Below are 23,850 nucleotides of genomic sequence, written 5' to 3'. Positions count from 1 at the left end.
CAAAGATATTTTAGACTCCAAAGGCCATGTATTGTGTTTCTTACTAATTGTTAGTTAAGCAATTCCGGGACTTAACTGTAAGTTACAAAAAAATGGCTTAGGTGCTCAATTGGTTCTTTCTAATATTTATTTAGATCTGAGCTTTTGGCCCCTATCTTTAAGTTTTTTAGGTCACAGAAAATTAAACATATCAAATGGCAAAGAATTTAAACTGAAAGAAATAGGTATTTGAATCAGTATGTTTGTTACCTGTTAGAAATAGATTTCCAATTAAATTAAATATCGATATACCTATAACCAAATTAAAAATTAAGTTTATAATGATTTTTTCCCCTTGTATTAGACAGTTCTGGAATAATCCTAGTAGAATTAATATAATTGAGCCATGAAACCCTAAGTCCCAGTGTACTGAATATGCAGTCTGTCTACTATGGATTTGGGACTAGGACCCACATCTCCTGACTTCAGCCCAGTGCCTTTCCATGCATGTTACAGTGAACTGTCCTTTTTCTTCGTTAGGACGGACCTGTGAGTGGATGTTTCTATGAGATAGAGGTGGGGGAGCTCTGATGCAGAATTTCTGAGGCTGATATGAGCACTTTATTTTTTACACATATACATGGATTTTCACCAGGAATAGCCTGGTGGATTTGTCCTTTTGTGTGGACACAACACAGGTAAAATAAACTTCAGTGTACAAAAAACTCCATGTGGAAATAACAAAGATGATCTGGCCATTTCTACAGGAAAAGCGTATTTCTGCTGGAGAAACAGGTGCTTTAAAAAAGAAAAGCATTATCAATGTTGAATTTCCCAAAGAAATTACATTCAAGATCTTCATCATTAGAGCTGAATAATAATAATCAATAATTACTATAATAAAAAGTCTAACCTATATTCAGGGAGAAAGGGAATTGAGTTAATGTTTATACTGAGTACAGTTATATGGCAGGCTCTGTTTTTAAATATGTACTATTCCTTCAAATTAAAGAAATGTTTCAGTGACAGTTACTGAGTCTGTGATTTATTCTAGGATTCGGAGAAACTGCAAGGCTTATTCCAGGCAGCACTGGAGCTCAGCACAAGCACCAAGCCATATGACTGTGTGACAGCTTCCTACCTGCTGAACTTCTTAATCTGGCAGAATGCCCTGCCCTCATCTCTGTCTGCCTACTTACAAACTCAACAAGCTGCATGTGGTGATGGAGATACATCTGCTATTGTGGTGGAAAGGAACACATTAATGGGTTTGTATTGAATACATGACCTTTTGCTGTTGCTTATCAAAACCAGTATCTTTCTCACTATTCATTTAGTTAGCATTGCTAGTGGTTAAACATTTACTTGGTGTTTTTTATTTAAGAGTTTACCAGCATATGAGAATACATGAATTTCTCTTTTGCAAGTAAATAGTTTACTCAGCTATGACACTGTTTCTACACGAAGGGTTCGTGTTAAATAAGTAGATATACAAAAGTATATTAATACAGCTCTTACTTAAATAGGACCTCTTTCTCTGCCAAAAATTGTGCTTTTTTTTTTTTTTTTGCAGAAATTTTACTGTATCTACAGCCAGATCATCTTTGCTGTTTCTATATAGAGCAGAGTTCCTTTGTCTGTCAGGGCTCATGCTTTCACTGGCTGTCCCACTCCTGCCTTTTACTCTTCCCATAGCCGGTTCCAAGACCTAGGGTCTAAGTTGGCTGAGGCCTAGTGACTTCCAATGAATATTTGTTGAGGATTCATGTATTTACTTTTGTGCTAGTAAATCTTCATTTTGGAATTATGAGAACAGATATGGATTTTTATTTAAAAACAGAGAGAGGTCAGATGTAGGAAGAGTATTAAAAGTTGTTCTCTCCAAGATGGCAAAAATGCTGTGAAAAAGAGAACTAATAATGAGAAAAAATTAGGAGGCCCTGGGTAGTTCTGGTGGAAACGTGGCCATGGATCTGGGGATAGAGAGGTGACAGTGCCATGGAAGATGGCACTTACCCACTCTAGTTGCTTCAGGGCTGGGTTCGAAAGGAGACCCTGATACATGAGAGGAAGAGGTTTGCACTTCGGGTAAACTGGGGAGTTCATGTACAGGATTTATTTTATTCATTTTTTAATGTTTTTTTATTTTGGAGAAAGAGTGAGCGAGCAAGTGGGGGAAGGGCAAAGAGGGTGAAAGAGGATCTGAAGCAGGCTCTGCACTGACGGCAGAGAGCCAATGGCGGGGCTCGAACTCATAAACCGTGAAATCATGACCTGAGCTGAAGTTGGATTCTTAACCCGACTGAGCCACCCAAGGACCCCTCATGTACAGGATTTTTTAAATTCAAGGCATTTAAAAACTTTGTGAAATTTTTCATGCATACAAAAAATATTTAAATATATTTGGGATTTAAATAGTAATAGTGTAAAAATTTCACAAGTTTTATTCCCAAGCTAGGTGATAACACACAACTTAAGAAGTACAACAGCACCCATACCTTTGAAGCCTCTCCTTTATCCTGGCTCCCTCCCCTTGCCGTATAATTACTGTCCTATATATTATGTCAGTCTTTCATCTTTATTTTACCTAGATTTTGCCACCCATGTATATATCATTTAAGCAATGTATTATTTACTTTTACATGATTTTGAATTTTATATAAATAGTACCATATGTATTATACAAGTTTACTGCAATTTATTAGTACATTTTCCTGTTGATGGACTTCTTCTTTCTAAGTAAATAATGCTGATATGAACACTCTCGTACGTATATCTTCTATTAGACATGTCTAGGAGTTTATGGTAAACAAAAAAGGATAATAGCCTAGTCATAAAATATGTGTATCCTCAGTTTAACTAGATGATGCCAAATAGATTTTTAAATTACATTCCTACCAATAAATTATGAGAGTTGTGGTGTATTATATCATCACCAGAACTTGCCCTTGTCAGATTTTAAAAGTTTATGGAATATAAAGTAGTATCTTGTGGTTTCATCTTGCATTTTTCTGATGGCTAATGTAATTGAACATCTTTTTACATGTTTGTAAGCCATTTGCTTCTCCCCTTCTGTGAATGCCTTTGTTTAGTTTTCTATAGGGTTGTTTGTCTTTTTCCTATTGATTTTTAGGACTTATATATTCTAAATGTTAATAATTTACTGGTTAAACATAATTCTAAAATTTAAAGCTGCTGAGCTATGCTGGGATAACTGGATAGTTATACACAAAAGAATGAAATTGAACCCACTACTTCATACCATATTACAAAAATTAGTTTAAAATGAATCAAAGACCTAACTGCAAAAGGTAGAAAGAAAACATGGGTGTAAATCTTTGTGATCTTAGGTTAGGCAGTGGTTTCTTGGATCTGACACCTAAAGCACAAGCAAACAAAGAAAAAATAGATAAATTGACCTTCATCAAAATTTGAAACTTGTGTATGTCAAGGGTACCATCAAGAAAGTGAGAAGACAACCTGTAGAAGGGAAAACATATTTGCAACTCCTTTATCTGATAGAGGACTTGTGTCTAAAATATATGAAGAATTTTTACTACTCTCTAGTGGAAGCATATTACCAAATTTAAAAGTGGACAAAGAATCTGAATAGACATTTCTCCATAAAAGACAAATGTGAAAAATAATCACATAAAAAGATGCTCAGCATCATTAGCCAGTAGGGAAATACAATCAAAATTACATTGAGGAAGCACTTCATACCTAGTAGGGTGACTCTAAACAAGAAAATAGATAATAACATGTGTATGGGGATGTGGAGAAAATAGCGTTCTCACACACTGCTGTGGGAATGTAAAATGGTGTAGCCACATTGGAAAACAGTCTGGCAGTTCCTTGAAAAGTTAAACATGGCATTACTATATGATCCCACAGTTCCACGCTCAGGCTGCTCTAACAAGATACCATAGCCTGGGTGGCTTAAACCATGGACATTTATTTCTCACAGTTGTGGAAGCTGAAGAGTTTGAGATTAAGGTGCCAGCAGTTTTGATGCCTCGTGAGAACCCTTACCCTGGCTTCAGAGAGCACCCTTCTTGCTCTGTGCTCACATGGAGGAGAACAAACTCTGGTCTCTTCCTCTTCTTTTAAGGACTCTAATCCCATCACAGGGTCCCACCCTCATGACCTCATCTAAACCTAATTACTTCCTAAAGACTCCATTTTCAAATACCATCACACTTTAGGGCTTCAACATACGTACTTAGGGAAGGACACAAACATTTAGTCCATATTGGGCATATATACTTAAGAGAAATGAAAACTATGCCCAAACAAAAACTTGTACGTGAATGTTGATAGCAACATTATTCATGATAACCAGAAAATGGAAACAGCTCACATGTCCATCAACTGTTAAATGGATAAATAAAATGTGATATGTTCATACAATGGACTGTTATTCAGCCATTAAAAAGTGAATATTGATACACACTACAACATGGATGAGCTTTGAAAACGTTATGCTAAGTGAAAAAAGCCATATAATATATGATTCCATTTAGGTATGTCCAGAATAGGCAAATCTACAGAGACAGAAAATAGATAAGCTTAGGCCTGGGGAAGGTGAGAGGTTGAGGGAGGGGAGTGACTGATAATGGGTAAGGGTTTTTTGATGGGGAGAGGATTAAAATGTTCTAAAATTCACTGTACTGATGTTTGCACATATCTGTGAATATACTAAAAACCATTGGCTCGTGCACTTTAGGTGTATAAATTGCATGGTATGTGAATTATATCTCAATAAAGCCATTATTTTAAAACAACAGCAACTGTTCTAATAGCACATGGCACATGGGCCTGGGGTCTGATGCCCCAGATAGAGGATGTCTAGGAAGGATTCAGAGTGAATGCTATAAATGGATCCAGGAAGTTAACGAAAGACACAGTTCTACCTTAACTGGAAATACATAACAGGCTAGATAACTTTGAAAGATCTCTTCATTATTTTTTTTAATGTTTATTTTGAGAGAGAGAGAGAGAGAGAATACATAAGTGAGCACGAGCAGGGGAGGGGCAGAGAGAGAGGGAGAGAGAGAATTCCCAAGGAGGCTCTGTGCTGATAGCCCCATGTGGGGCTCAATCTCATGAACCGTGAGATCATGACCTGAGCCAAAATCCAGAGTCAGAAGCACAGCAGACTGAGCCACCCAGGTGCCGCTGAAAGATCTCTTTTAAAAGCAACAAGAACAACAAAAACAAAAAACCTTGAACATAAAGCTTAGTTGAGTTGGATTTTTTGTGGGCACTGTTGAACTATTCACAAATTTATAAATGTGTTTCTAAGTTGGCATTACTCTGGGTTTTTGTTTGCTTTTTCTAGTTATCAAATGCTTGTTGGAAAATCTTGAGGAGGAAATATCTCAGGCTGAAAATTCTCTGCTTCAGGCAGCAGCATCGTTTCCACTATATGGGCGAGCCCACTGTATAACAGGAGCTTTGCAGAGGTTGTCTCTAAAGTAAGTATATCCACAGCTCTCTCCTGAGCACGCATTTCTGAGCTCTCAACTCTTACTGGAATGTGTCCTAGGAAAGGAATGTATTGCGTTAAAGAGAATTCAAAATTAGATTTTAAAAGGTACCTATGTACACATATTTTTATATGTCTTAAATATTTCATAGATTGCACAGTTTTGAAACAAATTGTTTCAGGGGCACCTGGGGGGCTCAGTTGGTTGAGCGGCCGACTTCGGCTCAGGTCACTATCTCGCAGTCCGTGAGTTCGAGCCCTGCGTCAGGCTCTGTGCTGACAGCTTGGAGCCTGGAGCCTGTTTCCGATTCTGTGTCTCCCTCTCTCTGACCCTCCCCCGTTCATGCTCTGTCTCTCTCTGTCTCAAAAATAAATAAACGTTAAAAAAAAAAAAAAAATTAAAAAAAAAAGAAACAAATTGTTTCAACTTCTTATGTGCCATAATTTCCATTTGCAATTTTTGATTGTTTGCTTTTACTACAAATTTCCCTACTGACTTCTGTTGCAGCAGCCTGCAGTTGGTGAGTGAATGGAGACCTGTGGTAGAGAAGCTCCTCTTGGTGTCGTATAGGCTTTCTGCCGTGGTGTCTCCGGTCATTCAGAGTTCCTCCCCAGAAGGCCTCATCCCAATGGACACTGATTCAGGTCAGCAGATGAAAGAAACCATAATTATTATATTTTTCCTCATTATCTCCCCCCAACGTACCCCCAAACCATTTTTTGGGGGAAGATATAAAAGTTAAATAGGTTGGTTAACGAATTACTTATGATTAGTAAGATTGCTGCCACTTTAGTATTGTTTTTTACTCTTAAAAAATAACCAAAACAAACAAATCAATAAAGCAGGATGAGTGAAGTACTTTTTCTCCTGGGGTAGATTGGATTTTCTAGTATTGTCATTTCAGAGCACCACCTACTAGATAGCAGCTGGGACTGGGAGAGTGGGCAGGATAAATCAGAGAGGTGGGGTTCAGTCAGAGAGGGCAACCTGTTAGGAATCTGGAACGGGGAAAGAGCATTTGATATACAAAGACCATTTAATTAAAAAAAGAAATAGGAGAAGATACTCAAAATGCCCCAAATTGAACTCATGAACTTTCATCTGTCTTTTCCCTCTCAACCCCTGTGTCTTTGTAAATGGCCCTACCAAAGATCTGTTTACGTAAGTCAAGAGCCTCGGACTGCTTGACGTCCCTGTCTTGCTCCGTATATACTGCCTGTCCTCACATTCTTTCAGTGGTGCCCCTTAACTGTCTTTCAAATCCTTTCTCTTTTTATCTGTATCTTCTAACCTTACTCCAGGCTCTCTTCCTCTCTTGTTCGGATGACTCCACGGGCCTCCCAACTGGTTTCTCCCCATCTCTTGGCTCATTCCATTTCCTTTTTACTGTATTCACAGCAGTCCTTTCTCATATAATTCATCATGTTACACATTATCTCTGCTTAACCCTTGTTGTCTGCCCCACTCCATCTCCCTTTATTTAAAATACTTGAGTGACCTCAGATCAGATCCTATAATAGTTGGGCTCCTGCAACCTTGCCAGTCTCATTTCTTACACTTTTCTTCTTCCCAAAGCATTCCACATGGAGTTGTTGCAATTTAATTAACAGGGATCTTCTCGATATTTTCCTCCCTTGTGCTTAGCAAGTGCCTGGTAGAAAGAGGTTTACAATAAATATTTGTTATAATGAATAAACCAATGAAGGAATGATTCCTGAAAAGTGTGTGGGATGTCGTAGGTGGCATATATATACCTGTATTACAACAGCCAGAAGGGATTGGATGCTAAAGGTGTTATACTAACAGGAGTATTCCTTTGAACACCTATAAAATCATGAAGAAAATTTACATTTGGCGTTGAAACATAGTTAGTGAATGCATTTTGGAGTGCAAATGAGAGTCTTGTATTAAAAACACACTGAGCATATATCATAAATACCCAATTAAAGTAACTTGGAGTTGTGTGTTTGTGTGAAAATGTTAGATTTTGTTCTTAACTAAAAATGAGTTGGCAGATTGATGATGGTTCATGATCTTAAGACACAGTTATTTGTTAATTTTGGCTGAGAGTTGACCAAAATTTCATGTTTTAGTTTTCTTACTTAAACAGTACATGGGAGTAAGGAACATTCAATCTCAAAGCTAATATTTGGATCAGGCAAGTACCAGTATATTCCGAATGAGAAATCTTGAATGTTTGTCACCTATTGTGGGTGGGGCCTATAGAGTATGCTAAAATTCTGTTTGTTATTCAGGTTTTAAAATACCTGTTGGTCGAGTGGCCAAAATGAACAAATCAGGAGACTATAGATGCTGGCGAGGATGTGGAGAAACGGGAACCCTCTTGCACTGTTGGTGGGAATGCAAATTGGTGCAGCCGCTCTGGAAAGCAGTGTGGAGGTTCCTCAGAAAATTAAAAATAGACCTACCCTATGACCCAGCAATAGCACTGCTAGGAATTTACCCAAGGGATACAGGAGTACTGATGCATAGGGGCATTTGTACCCCAATGTTTATAGCAGCACTCTCAACAATAGCCAAATTATGGAAAGAGCCTAAATGCCCATCAACTGATGAATGGATAAAGAAATCGTGGCTTATATACACAATGGAGTACTACATGGCAATGAGAAAGAACGAAATATGGCTCTTTGTAGCAACGTGGATGGAACTGGAGAGTGTGATGCTAAGTGAAATAAGCCATACAGAGAAAGACAGATACCATATGTTTTCACTCTTATGTGGATCCTGAGAAATTTAACAGAAACCCATGGGGGAGGGGAAGGAAAAAAAAAAAAAAGAGGTTAGAGTGGGAGAGAGCCAAAGCATAAGAGACTCTTAAAAACTGAGAACAAACTGAGGGTTGATGGGGGGTGGGAGGAAGGGGAAGGTGGGTGATGGGTATTGAGGAGGGCACCTTTTGGGATGAGCACTGGGTGTTGTATGGAAACCAATTTAACAATAAATTTCATATATTGAAAAAAAAATAAAAAATAAAATACCCGTTGGTCTCAAAAACAGTCTGTGGCCCACAGACTTTTCCTTGATTTTTGCCTTTTCTTTTTTCCTCTGGTTGTCTCCGTTTTTCCTGTTGTTTTTTTTTTTTTTTTTTTTTTCCCCCACACTATCTGCCATGCATTCTGAATTTCTTGAAAATGTTTCTTTTCTCTGAAAGCCATAAAAATGAATGGGTCACATTTAATTCTGATTATCCTTTTTTTCTAAGTCTTTCCATGGTTTCTATTTGGAGCCAGTGATAACTTTTTTTTTTTTTTTTGTATTTTGAGAGAGAGCGAGTGAGAGAGAGAGCATGACCAGGGGAGGGGCAGAGAGAGAGAGGGAGAGAAAGAATCCCAAGCAGGCTTCATCCTCAGCCCGGATGGAGCCTGACTCAGGGCTCGATCCCACGACTGCGAGATCACTACCTGAGCCGGTATCAGGAGTCGAATGCTTAACCAACTGAGCCACCCAGGTGCTCTGCCAGTGATACATTTTCATGGCTGTCAAAATTTGTTTTGGCAATATTTCATGGAGGTCACGAATGAACAGAAGACATTGGTTGAATCATCATGGTAGCAGTTTGGGTCTTTATAGCTCCTTTTAGACCTAAAATGTAAGTTTGTATAATAGGTATATGAAATACCCATTCTTTGATTCGTTAATTGGTTTCAGGTGATTAGCTGTCGTTATTTATTTATTTATTTTTCTTAAAATATCTGAGCCTGGCTAGCTCTTATTACTGTGTCACGTATTCATTCCCTTAGTCCATGTTACTGAACCTCTGCCATGAGCCAGTGGCTGGTGTAGGCGCTGGAGACCCAGCAGCGAACAAAATGTTGCATTCATGGAGCTTGCATTTCCTAATCCATTAAGTGCTTAAGGAATAAATATGAAGTTCAATATAATACTAGGATTGTAAATCATACTTAGAAAGCAGTATATTGTGTAATGTATTTCAAAGTCAAATATAGAGTCTTTATAATCTTTCTGGGCTATAAAAGCGTTTTTTTCTTTATTTCTAATTGAAGCATGGTTGACAATATGATATTATATTAAGGATTGTTTTCGTTGTTGTGGTTTCTTACCTTTTAAAACAAAATTGCACTTTGGTGCTCTTTTTTCACATGATTGAGCACCGTCTTAGAGATTCTTAGACAACACTAAGAAAAGCAACGTAAATGAGATGGTGGTCTTTGTCCTATGGAGAGTTTCTGTTGTATTGTTTTGTCCTGTCTTCAACCAATTTAAAATTTTTGTCGTATTTTAAAAGCATACTCAAGTGTCATGAAGACCTTACATAAATAATTTTCACATTATCTACCCCATGTGTCCCTTCTAATAGAGCTGATTATTAAGTATTAAAAATTACAGGGGCACCTGGGTGGCTTGGTCGGTTAAGCGTCTGACTTCAGCTCAGGTCATGATCTCACGGTCCGTGAGTTCGAGCCCCGCGTCGGGCTCTGTGCTGACAGCTCAGAGCCTGGAGCCTGTTTCAGATTCTGTGTCTCCCTCTCTCTCTCTGCCCCTCCCCTGTTCATGCTCTGTCTCTCTCTGTCTCAAAAATAAATAAACGTTAAAAAAAAAATTACAAAATTTGGGAAGGCAAATATCCCCAAGGGAAATCTGCAAGGGATTCGGAACTGGAGTTTGTGCACTCCCATTTTTTTTCCTCAGAGTCAGCAAGCCGCTTACAGACGATTCTGAGTGAGATTCAGCCACGAGATACTAATGACTACTTCAATCAAGCCAAAATACTGAAAGAACGTGATAGTTTTGATTTGGAGGACTTGAATGCCAGTGTGCCGGATATTGGTACTTCTGCAGAGATCAAAGGTAGCATGTATAAAATCAATATTGTAATATTGTAATCGGTGTTTTAGTGACAAAATGTACAAAAGGCTCTTTTTATATAGTAAATCAGGCTGCAGACGTTTGCAGAGCATTTCTAGGAAATAAAGCCTTTGAGCTTATCAATGATTTATTTTGAGGAATGAGTTTCTAAGACTTTTACCAGAAAATGGTGCATCCCAGTGCGGCATAGAAGGTGCTCCAACAGAAAGTTTTTTAGTGCTAACAGCTGTCTTGACAGCCAGGTTGTGTAAGAGCAGTGGTGCCCTGTGAACTTGGGTTTGGGTAGCAGTCGGCTCCTCCCTTCCGTGTGGTTCATTGTCTTCAGTGACAGTCCTTACAACCAGGCAACCTTTTAAGGGAAATCAGCCTTATTACTCAGTAAAGTGTGAGCTGCTCTGTTGTATCAAGCGTCCAGAAGTTGTGTTCTTACTGCTTGTTTTCTCATTAGTTGTTATTGTGTCATTTTCTATAGTGTTATAAAAAGTCATCACTGGTAATATCCTTGTGATTTATTACATATCCTACATTGTCCACTAGATGGAGATATTGACTTAACAAAATTTCTTTGTGTTTTTATTTTTTTAAATTACACACTATAACATCTAAATATATGCTTATTGTAATAGTTTCAAGCAATAGAGAGGTATATTTTAATTAAAAACAAATTAAAGCCTTAATTAAAATTTCAATTCAATGTTTACATTTTACCTTAAAAAACAAAAACAAAAAAAAATTAAAATTTGTTATTTCTTCCCCTCCCACTTCTTCTCTTTTGAATGTATGTGCTTTTAGATCTATTCTATGTATTGATGTGTATGTACATTTACTCTTTGAGTTCAGTGGGCTTTTAAAAAACACAAATGGGGTTACATTATAAATGTGGTTTTGTTACCTTGCCTTTTAAATTGTCTTGGGTTTTTTTTAAATGTCAGTACTAAAATATTCTTAAAGCAAGAAAAAAAGAGTAAGCATAATTATTACTTACGGGCCATGGAATTTAAATATGTTTTGAAAGAGAATTTGTATTTTCCTTTGATTTTAAAAGTTTTGTCTTGCCCCTTTACTGATATAACAGCCACCCTCACCAAGATGAATAATTAAGTATATTTATTATGGTCAGTTTATGGATGACCACGAGGCAGAGAGAGTTTGTTTCATTAATTTCTGAAAGTTAGACTTAAGTTTTGAAATGGTGTTGTGTTTTATTTCAAAATTTATTTTGAAAACAAACTATATTAAAAAATGCTTAGCATGATTCCTACTGAGAGCACATGCTCAACAAATGTTAGTTGTTTTCTCATGAATAAATATAAGAATTGATTTATTCAAGCAGATTATTCTTGGGAAAATTATGAATAATCTTATTCTAAGAAACCTGGGATGTGAATAATCAAGTGTCTAGTGTTGCAAGAGATTGTTTTTTTTTTTTAAGGTAAAGAAAGAAAAACATGCGATGTAACTGCTCAGATGGTGCTGGTGTGTTGTTGGCGAAGTATGAAGGAAGTTGCCTTACTTTTAGGCACGCTGTGCCAGCTTCTCCCCATGCAGTCCACGCCAGAACCCCGCAGCGGATTATTGACAGTGGAGCAGGTAGGTATATGTTTATTCCACCTGGTATAATTTCTGGTCCCATAACTCGAAAACAAATGAGTTTTGAATTTTTCTTGAATAAAATCATACAGATGTCAACTGAAGAAAATTCATGGGAGTATAGAAATTAGGCCTTGGAGTACATTTCCAAACGATGGCAATTTTAGAAATTTTTATTTTTCTAAGTTATAAAGAACTGTCGATTTTACCTTCTGTCTTCAAGATTATCATTTTAATTTTTATTTCTCCGTTTACCATATATAAATTTAAATTGTAAATTAAAAAAAAATTTTAATGTTTATTTATGAGAAAGAGAGAGACAGAGCATGAGCAGGGGAGGGGCAGCGAGAGAGGGAGACAGAATCTGAGGCAGGCTCCAGGCTCTGTACTGTAAGCGGGGCTCGCACTCATAGACTGTGAGATCATGACCTTAATCCAAGTCGGATTCTTAACCGACTGTGCCACCCAGGAGCCCCAAATTTAAATTGTAAATTTAAATGAAACTGTCTATTTAGCAAAACTCCACAAACCTCTTACATTTCTTAAATTAAAAAAAAAAATTTTTTTTAAATGTTTATTTTTTTGAAACAGACAGAGCATGAAGCAGGGGAGGGGCAAAGAGAGAGGGAGACACAGAATCCAAAGCAGGTTCCAGGCTCTGCACTGTCAGCACAGAGCCTGACGTGGGGCTTGAACTCATGAACTGTGAGATCATGACCTGCGCCAAAGTCAGATGCTCAACCGACTGAGCCAACCAGGCACCCCTTAAATTTTTTTTTTTTAATGTTTACTTATTTTTGAGAGAGAGACAGTGCGAGCGGGGGAGGGACAGAGAGAGAGGGAGACACAGCATCTGAAGCAGGCTCCAGGCTCTGAGCTGTCAACACAGAGCCCGACGTGGGCCTTGAACCGACGAACTGTAAGACCATGATCTGAACTGAAGCCGGACGCTCAACTAACTGAGCCACCCAGGCACCCCAAACCTCTTAAACTTCTTAAAGGAAAATGGTGCACCTGGGTGGCTCAGTTGATTGAGTGTCTGACTCTTGATTTTGGCTCAGGTCATGATCTCACAGTTCGGTTCGCTGTTAGCCTGGAGCCTGCTTGGGATTCTTTCTGTCTGTCTCTCTCTGCCCCTACCCCACTCACTCACTCTCTCCCTCCCTCTCTCTCTTTCTCTCTCAAAATAAATAAATAAACTTAAAAAAATATTTGGAAAGGAAAAAAAAGTGCTATATTGGTTACTTATGGATCTCTTGCTTCCTACTACATTGATAATAAAATTGTAGTCACTTTGGTTTTTTGGCTGACTTTTATTTTAAGACCACAAAGTCAGGTCACCATCTGGGACTATTCAAGTGACTTGAGTGCAATGTTTACAAGAAATTAGCTTACCACAAGCATTTCATTTGGAAATATTTTAGATTTATTAGATTTCTGTTTTTAATTGATTCTCTCTTCCTTTCCATATGGTTTCAGCAAATCTATTTCCCACCGTTTTCCAGCAAAGATATATAACACGTACTTTCATTTGTACCCTTTATCAAGTAAGGTAATTTTTCCCCTAGGGTGTTACATTTAAGAACAAAATAAATATCGTAGTACACTAAATGCTGATTATTTCTGTAATAACCATGTGACTAGTTCCATGGAAATAATGCTAATATTTTTATTCACACACTCTCCGTGGCCATGTGCTTGCATCTGGTTAACAGCTGGTCCTGTGATGTTGCAAGGCCCTGAGGCGGAGAATGGTGGAGGAGAACAGTGCACTGCCAGCATCATTGTGTTCCTTATTCTCCTCCAAATCAAATAGGCGTCAGTGTTCTCGAGTTACTTGCAGTCATTGCTGGTGACCAGCTGCAGTGCCAATGCCAACACCTTCGCGGGGGAATCCAGCTATGATTAATGATTACTTCACTGATGTGTACCGTCTTACTAAGAAGTAAACATGTGCAAGAGTCTCTTCCCTGTTCAACTCCTCTTTTCAAGGACAAGTTAAAACGTCTAGTTTTTTGGGGTTTGTTGTGTAGTGTTTAAGAAAAATTAGGGGAGCCTGGGTGGCTCAGTTGGTTAAGCGTCCAACTCTTGATTTCAACTGAGGACATGATTTCCCAGTTTTTGAGTTTGGGCCCTGTGTCAGACTCTGCACTGCCAGTTCAAAGCCTGCTTGGGATTCTCTCTCTCTCTCTCTCTCTCTTTCTCTCTCTCTCTCTCTCCCTTCTGTGCCCCTCCCTGCATCTCTCTCCCCTTCCCCTCCCCAAAATAAATAACTACACTTAAAAAAATTAAGGAAAGCATATTTTGCTTTCACTATAGTCGAGAGAGACCTGAAAGCTTTCTGTGAAAACCGTGTCCTTGACACTTTTTACATAGCACCCAAATGGTTTGAATTTAATTTATGTGGGATAACGGTATTGGGACTGAGAATTAATATAAACTAAAAGAGATGTTTGTAAAAAAAAAAAAAAAAAAAAAAAAAGACAAAACAACAACAACAATAGCAACAATAGCAGAGAGGCTCCCATCAAGCAAAGGATTCTTCTAATGGCTGTTTTCTTGAATACAAAATAGAATCTTGTTTTTCTGTAAACTACGAATTTCTTTCCTAATGAGATTCAGCCATTTTTCCACGTCGCTGTTCACATGATGACATCACATTTTTGGTTTGAGAGGAAACTAACAACTGAATGAGCAATCAAGAATGTCCGGGGGCGCCTGGGTGGCGCAGTCGGTTAAGCGTCCGACTTCAGCCAGGTCACGATCTCGTGGTCCGTGAGTTCGAGCCCCGCGTCGGGCTCTGGGCTGATGGCTCAGAGCCTGGAGCCTGTTTCCGATTCTGTGTCTCCCTCTCTCTCTGCCCCTCCTCCGTTCATGCTCTGTCTCTCTCTGTCCCAAAAATAAATAAAAACGTGGAAAAAAAAATTAAAAAAAAAAAAAAAAAAAGAATGTACGTGATAGCACTGTTCTGACCTTGAAACCATGCTGCCTGTGGAAGACTTTATTCTTGATCATGCTGTCTTTAAAGAAATGCCTCCATTTAGGAGTCTTTAGTCAGTGAAAATCAAAGTCATCAAGAAATTAGTGTTATTCATATTGCTTAGAAGATTCCTACTTTTAGACATAGAATTTTGCTCCATGAAATTCTTTTAAATAAAAATATTTCCATGTACTTAAAACCTTTAAGAGTTAAAAAATATATACATGACAGAGAGGATATAATTTTTATTGAAGTGGCTGAGCCATGCCTGAAGTCCACTTTCCTCCCCAGGGCACAGTCACCCTTATGACACTACATCTTTTGTGCACCTAGCAGCAAAACTAAGAATTTAAGGGTCAGTACCCGAGGTGAAGGTATCCATAATAGACTTGCACAGACAGAAGCAGTGAAGTGACTTGTAGGCAGAAGTCACTTGTGGGAGGAATCTGGGACGTGTGTTTCTTATTCCCAAGAATAATAATAACTGTGTTCTACTTTTCTCTCAGTGAATGGAGGCTTTTCCATACGACCTAAAATATTGACGCTCAGCCCGATGCCTCTTTTACTTTCAATTCACCCTTCACTCTTGAAAATAGTATGGTTCTATTCTAATTTAAAATTTGATGTCTCAAATTTGTAGCCTGATTCCTTTAATCCCATCCTGGTTTTAGGGCCGTTTGTTGAAGGGATGACCACTTAAATCCTGCATACATGAGGGGGTGGTTTCTAGCCAGCTGACCGGCAGTGAGATACAATTTGAAGATTACAGTTTGCTGCTGTACAAGAAGGTCTGGTGCCTGTTCGTGACTCAGTTTTCAGTGCTGTGTTCACAGACTGTGAGAGCTGGAAGAATCACAGGGATGATATGATCTAGCCTTCTTATATGATCTAGCCTTCTCATACAAGGGGAAACTGAAGCCGTTGGATGTCACCTGGTTTGCCCAAGACCACAAAGCTGGTTTGTGGCAGTTGCAGGACCGGAACCCGGTTCTCCTTTCCAGCCTGTGTTCGGACACGGCACAGTGCTGCCTTTATTCTGAACTGCTCATTTAATTTTTCTTTAAATTTAATTTTCCCTACTTCCCATGCCCAGCCAGACGTTTACAAGCAACAGGACAGTAAGGCAACTTGCTACTGAACTTTTCAGCAAATGATTCATTTCCCTAAATCACTTCTTGTGAAGCAGTGTGTCCTCCACGGCTTCGGCAAGAGGAAAATGTGTTCATTCAGAGGCATGTCTGACTTTCCTCCTGCAAGGTAATCACCTAATGAAAGGTTCTTTCATAATGTTCCTGTGCAAGAGGCAGAGATAAAACCAACTTTGAGGGATGTAAGTCGAGCCCCTTAAAGAGCGGGCGGTACATGCAACCTTATCTCACAACTTCCTGGCTGGTGTGTGTCTAGGTTTCAAGCTGGATGTTTCGCTGAGGCAGAGCTTTTCTTGATACATTTCGTTGGTCCTTTTCCCAAGGGATATTGGATACCCAGCGTCTACTGATTTTTTGTAAACAGCTCCCTCTATCCAGAGTATCAATTCATATGTTTATGTATTTCCTCTAATATTCCTAAAAAGAAGCTTTGGGGTAAAATTTTCATATCTGTTTTCCCCTTCCTACTAATTATTGCCCTAGAACTCACGTGAATGAAAATCATTACCGATTAGAAATCAGCTATTTTTTTTAAATTCCTACTTTAGATTCTGTTGTCATTTTTATGATGCTCGTGGCTAATTGGGTTTACACGTTTTCTCAGTGTCTTGGTTACTGTTTTAGATTTTCCGTAATGGTCTGCAACAGGAGATCTAGGTTTATTGGCATTTGTAAGTCGTAAAGAAATTGCCTTTTGTATTTTGCCAGGGTTTATTGTTTAGAAATCATGAATAAGTATGCATTGAATTGTACTGAATTCAGGTTACCATTTTTAAGCTGTGAAATGGAATTAAACACATCTTTTAAGTCACCTGTTTGTTGACTGCCATATGACAAGGGTGTTGTGGGAACATAAAGAAATGTAATATGTGGTTCTCTGACCTTGAAGGGCTTAGAAATGTAATGGGAGATACAAGATAAACGTTTGTAGAAAGTTAAAGGACACCAGTTAAAATGGCATGTGGTTAGGAATTTGCTAGAAAGCAAAGAATAAACTGCTAAGAAGATGTCTAAATACGAGAAAAATATAATCTTTGTTGTTATTATGTAGGAAAGCAACATTTGGGCTTTGAAGAATCCCCGGTTTTAGTAAGAAATCCCTATAGTAGAGAACGTACAGTTTAAAACATTAATTAACCTCTGTGGTACAAACTTTTACAAACCGTTCTATTTAACCAAAGAGGAATTAGTGACATTCCTAAGGTAATAAGAAGTGGCTGTGTCCTAAAGTCATAATTTAAAATAAGGGATTAAGTCTCACTACTTGGTGATACAAAATAAAAACAAAACGGACACTTAGTGTTTGCTACTCTGACAGGTTCTCTGCACAATGCTTATGTGTAATTTTACCTATTTCTTAGAACAATCCTACAATGAAGTAGGTTCTAGTTTTATCTCCATTTCACATATATATAATATAATAAAATAATGTCAGCTGAATTAGCTTATGTTAGTAAGGAGGCTGAGTAGGGTTCCTGAACCCAGACCTCCCACTATATCAGAGTATCAGAGCTTAACCACCGCATGTGCTTTTTGTAGAAATGTTCCACCAACACTTAAATCCCTTTTGGTTTATCTACTTTAAAATGAATGGAATTAGCCTTGATTTTTTCAGCCGAATTTCTCTCTATAGACAAAGGACAGATATTTAAAAATGTATTTAAATTTGTCCTGTATGGGTTTTAGACTCTTGATTGTACATTTAGCTCCTCTAATTAGCCTAGTGGTAAATTATAGATGCCTAGAGACATGGCATGTAGCTGTTTTCCCCTGTGGAAATTTACACCCTGTAAATCCAGAAAGCGTGTTAATTGACCTATAGAAATAGGTTTTATGAACATTTAGAACCAGGATCTGCTAAACTTAAAAAGATAGTCACTAGAATTTAAGAATAGAAATCAGTGCCCCACCCCCCCCTTTTTTTTTGCATTTATACCTTAATATTCTTTCAGAAATCTTGAGATGTATGTTATTCATTAAGAAATATTTTGTGAAGAAATCATCCATGTTTTTGTCAACTTTAGATAGGACCTCAGTCGCATCTAATAAAAAGGCAGTTGGGTTGGAGTTTTCAGAAGACTTTTTCATTTTTAAGATACATTTAAAAATTCTATTTTTTTTTTTAAAGATTTTTTTTAATGTTTATTTATTTTTGAGAGACAGAACATGACTGGGGGAGGAGCAGAGAGGGAGGGAGACACAGAATCCAAAGCAGGCTCCATCCAGGCTCTAAGCTGTCAGCACAGAGCCCAATGCGGGGCTTGAACTCACGAACCGTGAGATCATGACCTGAGCCAAGTGAGACGGTTAACCCACTGAGCCACCCAGGCGCCCCAAAAATCTATTTCTGATTCTGACTGTTGTCATTAATTTTCTAAGTTGTTAGGGTCAAATCTGTGCCTGTCATCTGATTATCCAGTGGGAGGTGTGAGCATGGCCCTTTTTCCTGTCCAGCTGCTCAGAGACCACACTGCCCTGCTGACTCTTTCAACCCTTGGTAATGGGGTTCATTCCCAATTTGCAACCTTATCTTTCTCTGTTTCCTAGAATGGAACCTTAAGGTCATTCAGCCAGGTCTCCTAGCCTTCTCTTACATAATCTGTGTTCCTTCATATAGGAAGATCCAGTAAAGTGTCTGGCAGGTAGCAGGTATTTAATAAATGTTTATTCATTCCTTCTAGCCACCCAGCCTCTTCTCATGTTACTTACCCTCTTCCATTTTGATCCACCCAAGTATATGTGGTTCAAGGTCTGAACACAAAGCTTCTTGCAATAATTTATTCCAGAGCAGAAGGATCTTTCATTTCTTGGAGTTGTTAGGCATCTAATGGGTACCACTCAGCATAGTGTTTTTCTCTGAACTGAAAGCCTCTTGAGGACAGATGTCTTGTTTTGTTCTTCCCCATCTACCCTAGCACTAAGCTACTAAGCATTTGGCTGGGTGCTCCAGAAATATTTACTGTCTAATTAACATACATTGTATATTCTCTTCAAAGGCACAAATTCGCAGTATTACGTAGGTGGGTTTGGTGGGAGATTATGTTCAGTATAAAATGAGGAAAAACTGTCTACTTCTCAATTGTGTTCTGAGAACCTCATTCTGTTTCCTGAGGCCAGGATTACCTAAAATATCGAGGTCCACCCTTGAGAAGAACGTCCACTGGTCACGCTTCTGAGGTCTTTGATTTTATTATATGCTTTTTGGTTTAGGCCCCTTTAAAAAGAGTTAGGATAAAGGAAGTAATGAAAAGAAAATCTTTGCTTAAGAACTAGATGGTGAACCACTGTAAGTTCACAGAATAGCACTTTATTTTTTTATTTTTTTTTTTTTAATTTTTTTTTTGAACGTTTGTTTATTTTGGGGACAGAGAGAGACAGAGCATGAACGGGGGAGGGGCAGAGAGAGAGGGAGACACAGAATCGGAAACAGGCTCCAGGCTCTGAGCCATCAGCCCAGAGCCCGACGCGGGGCTCGAACTCACGGAGCGCGAGATCGTGACCTGGCTGAAGTCGGACGCTTAACCGACTGCGCCACCCAGGCGCCCCCAGAATAGCACTTTAATAGTTAACATTTGTCTTTTCCTGAAGTATGTTTTACTATCTGTAACATTTTAGAAAAAAAAGTTAAGGAGCTTAGACCCCAACTTTATGACTTCCTGTTTTTATTCTCCATGGCTTAAAACACCTTCTTAGACATCTTCTTTTATTTCTCTAATAATAGAAACGATAGCCATAACAACATAGCTAACTGGAATTTCTTCTGGTCCCCATTTTGTAGGATTACTGAGCTTCAGATCTATCTTGGTGGTTAAATTCAGATTTAAGGCTTGATAATTCTGATGAAAATATGCTCTGAAATTACCGTATTGAAGAGAAAATGACAAAGCTTACCTTGACTGTGGCTTTTGATAACTAGTAGTATGTGGGTCTTAAAAAATATATATTAAAAAGTAGGAGTATCATCAGATCTTTACCTGAAAACTTGAGCTGAAAAACATGACCTCTCATTCTTTGGGATATTAAAGTGTTAGACTTTTTAAATTACTATTATTAACTGTTTTTCTGGTTCTTTGTTGTTTTATATCTGATTCTTACTTCTCTAAATGTATTGCTTGTTGCCTCTCTATAATCAGATATATTTTGAGTATGGAGTAATGTCTTTACTTTTCCTCTATTTGGAAACCCAGAACTGAATTGGATTATAAGTTATGGTCCTGTTCTGGACTTGTAAGTTTATTAATTCATTTTAATATATAATTTTGAGGCAAGTGCTACTGCTGTCCCCGGTTTGTAGATGAGGAAACTGAGACACTTGCCCATGGCCACATGTTTAACTACACCTTGCACTGTTTGTTATCTCTAATGTGTTCAGGGCACTAACCTAGTCATTGTGCAGAGGTAGAAGGTGTTTCTAGGTAAGCATATCTGAACTATCTTGGGACATCTTGCCTTCTCACCATACTGTGATCTGCTGGGGAGTCTTGGATCAAGAGAGCCAATTACAGGGGCACCTGGGGGCTCAGTCAGGTGAGTGTCCGACTCTTGATTTTGGCTCAGGTTACGATCTCAACAGTTTTGTGGGTTTGAGTCCCACGTTAGACTCTGGATGGTAGCTGCGTGGAGCCTTCTTGGGATTCTCTGTCTCCCTCTCTCTCTACCCCTGTCCCCGACTCCAGATAAATTTTTAAAAAAAGAAAAAAGAGAGAGCCAGTTACAATTTTGGTCCTGAGCTTTATGCAAAATTTGGATTTTTCTAAAGTCTGTAGCCGCCGAACCTTACTGGTATAAAAGTACAATTAGCCCATTTAATAGTTAATTCTGTACAAAACCTCATCAACAACTAATTGTTAATCATGTCTTCTTTAAAATAAATTGCCATATTTGTTATTTGTCTAAACTTGCAACATGTAGGAAAGTGATTAGGTAGCATTCTGGAAAATTCCATGGTTCTGACTCAGAGTAAAGCATATCACTTTTCAGTTTTCAGGAGTCCATTTGCACAAATCTTGCATTGCCATTAACAAGTGTATATCTCTAAAGGTAATTTTTGGAAGTTATTGTTTAATGGATTGGAGTCTCAGTTGGGGAAGATGAAAAAGTTCTATAGATGGATGGTGCTGATGGTTGCATAACAGTGTGAATGTACTGAGTGTCACAGAACTGTACACTTAAACATGGTTAAAATGAGGGTGCCTGGGTGGCTTGGTTAAGCGTCCGACCTCGGCTCAGGTCATGATCTCGTGGTTTGTGGATTCGAGCCCTACGTTGGGCTCTGTGCTGACAGCTCAGAACCTAGAGCCTGCTTCGGATTCTGTCTCCATCTCTCTCTCTGCCCCTCCACTTGCTCATGCTCTGTCTCTCTCTCAAAAATAAACATTAAAAACATTTTAAAAGATGGTTAAAATGTTAAATTTTGTGTTATGTATATTTTAACCACACCTAGCCATAGGTGTGTGAGGGTTGTCGCCTTGTGTGCTTTGCTATTGGTGTTGAGTGATAGGAGCTAACAGAGAACACAGTGAGGTCTGTGCAGCTGGCATAGGGAGGCAGTTCTAGTGTAACAGTTAAAGACGGCCAACTGGAGCCAGACTGCCTGGCTTTCTGTACTGGCTCTACTACTTACTTGCTGTGTGACCTTGAATAAGTTACTTGGCCTTTCTGGGCCCCCTCCCCAATGAAAAGTGGAGATAATAATAGTACTTATTTCATGGAATTACTGTAAAGATTAAATGTCATGTTATAAAAACATTTAAAATACTACTTGTCACAGAGTAAGTGCTAAATGGATAGAGAACTAGTCCTGAGTTCTAAATGATATTACTGACATAAATATATCTGTAAATATACATATAAATCAGACATTTATTTTTCATTTTGTTTTAAAGGTAAAAGAAATAGGAGATTACTTTAAACAACACCTCTTACAGTCCAGGCACAGAGGAGCATTTGAACTGGCTTACACTGGCTTTGTGAAACTCACTGAAATACTAAACAGGTAAACAAAACAAATATCCTTTTGTGTACATTTTAAAAAGAGTAAAGGTACAAACCATGTGCTCGAGTTAAAATTTACTTGTGTCTTTTGATGTTTAAAAGAATAAGACTTAGTTGGCTTCAAACTTTTGGAAGAAATTGTTTTCTTAGGTTTCATTGTGTGCTTTACTGCAGATGATTGAGTGAAATGTCCAAACCAAGTTGCTCTCCCATTGAAAGGTGATTTGAAGCAAACTCAAGAGATTTTGCTAAAAATAGCTTTGAAGTTACCATTTCTTTTCGTTGAATGAAATGACTGTTTTGTCTGTTTGAAAATTACCTGGCATTTGGAATAAAATAAGCTTCCAGTTTTTTGGATTTGTGCATATTACAGACAGAGAAACACGGATTTTGTGTTTTCCTTTATAATTTTATCTTATAGAAAAATTTTAAAGAAGAGTAAGTAGACCAAAAAGTATCAAATATTTTTCCCCCCTACCTGGAAAAATACTTAGGTAGATTTCATGTATTTAGCCAAATGTGTTTTTTTGACATTATAGGTGCTGATAATTTCATTCATTCATATAATAGATTTCCTCTAAAGAACTTGTGAGGAAACCTTAAATTACTTAATGACTAAGTGTTCATGGCAAGTGTTCTCTAAATAAAAGGTAGTATTTTCCAGGAAAACATTTCCATTGCCTGGAAACTTTTTGAAATGAAGCAGAGTTCTGCCAGTCTTGTAGCCTCAGCAAACATTTTATTTTGGGCTGGTAAGACATCTACTCCTTGAATATTTTTGAAACTTTTTTTTTTTTTTCACACTCCTGGTAAAAACATTTAGAGAACATTTTGCAGTTATGGGCTGCACAGAATATCTTTAAATGATATGTTATAGAATGGCCCTGACATTAAAATGCTGATCTTGAAGATATTTTATTATCTTTTCAACTCTTTCTTTCTGGTGTAGACATGACTTTAGGGGTATTTTTTCTGATAACACACTTCACTCCCTTCAAATCATTATCAAATGCATACTGAACACTAGTTGTGTGCTTAGTAGTGTGTTTGGTCTGGAGGCTATAATACTTCTTTATAAGACAAGGGTCCTGTTCTTAAAGAGCTTATTGTTTATGAAATAAGCAGGGATGAAACGTAAGATATTTAACAGAGGGTATTTCATGGGTACTGACTGGTCAGAACAGACACTGGCTGTAAGCACCTAACATCGCTTTATGTATGGATGTGTGTTAGCTGAATACCTGCTTGGAAAGTGAGGCCAACACACTTGAACAAGACCAACAATCCAGTGTAATTGTCAAAATGTGGGTCAAATTTACAAATGATGTTGGACTTGCAGAGAGAAAGTAACAGCAATAGACTGCTAGGACTTAATGGAGGAAGTAGATTTTCTGCTAACACATGAGGGAAGTTTAAGTAGATAGCAGGAGAGAGGAGGAAACTTAATGAGCAGATGTTCAGAGGCTATAATCAGCACGACATATTGGTAGGTGAATAAATAGGCCATTCTTATTGTAGTGGTGGTGGTGTTAGCAGGCAATACTGTACCCCTGGGTAGATTGAGACCGTATTACAGATATTTAGAAAGTAGGTTTGCTGCAGTAGGGATGGAGAAAGGCATTGAATATTTTTTTTTTTTTTAATCTGAAATAGACTATAGGAGGCATCACAGAACAGAGAAATAGCAGTAAACTTTGACATAGGCTCTCAGTTCTGTTTGTATCCATTCCATTTATTGGCAGTGAGATTGTACAAAAGTTAATCTCTTTAGCTCTGATCCCTTCATCTCTAAAGTAACAAAAAGAATATTCGCCCTATT

General features: G+C 38.1%; 1 protein-coding gene across 7 annotated transcripts in view; it reads left to right on the top strand.

Annotated features, from left to right (window-relative positions):
* Positions 1 to 23,850, top strand: part of THADA (THADA armadillo repeat containing) — a 330,511-nt gene that overhangs the window by 42,024 nt on the left and 264,637 nt on the right. For 4 of the 7 annotated variants that reach the window (XM_045445865.1, XM_045445870.1, XM_045445872.1 and 1 more), the window contains 6 exons: positions 1,034 to 1,247; positions 5,321 to 5,456; positions 5,976 to 6,112; positions 10,143 to 10,304; positions 11,752 to 11,909; positions 21,923 to 22,032. In XM_045445865.1, coding sequence (XP_045301821.1) covers positions 1,034 to 1,247; positions 5,321 to 5,456; positions 5,976 to 6,112; positions 10,143 to 10,304; positions 11,752 to 11,909; positions 21,923 to 22,032 — 917 coding nt within the window. The remainder of the gene's footprint in view (positions 1 to 1,033; positions 1,248 to 5,320; positions 5,457 to 5,975; positions 6,113 to 10,142; positions 10,305 to 11,751; positions 11,910 to 21,922; positions 22,033 to 23,850) is intronic. The other 3 variants (XM_045445868.1, XM_045445866.1, XM_045445869.1) reach the window with 3 other exon arrangements.

The sequence above is a fragment of the Leopardus geoffroyi genome, chromosome A3 (assembly GCF_018350155.1).
Source record: "Leopardus geoffroyi isolate Oge1 chromosome A3, O.geoffroyi_Oge1_pat1.0, whole genome shotgun sequence".
Lineage (NCBI taxonomy): Eukaryota > Metazoa > Chordata > Mammalia > Carnivora > Felidae > Leopardus > Leopardus geoffroyi.
Note: the sequence above shows the minus strand (reverse complement) of the source record. Positions and strands in the feature narration are given on the sequence as shown.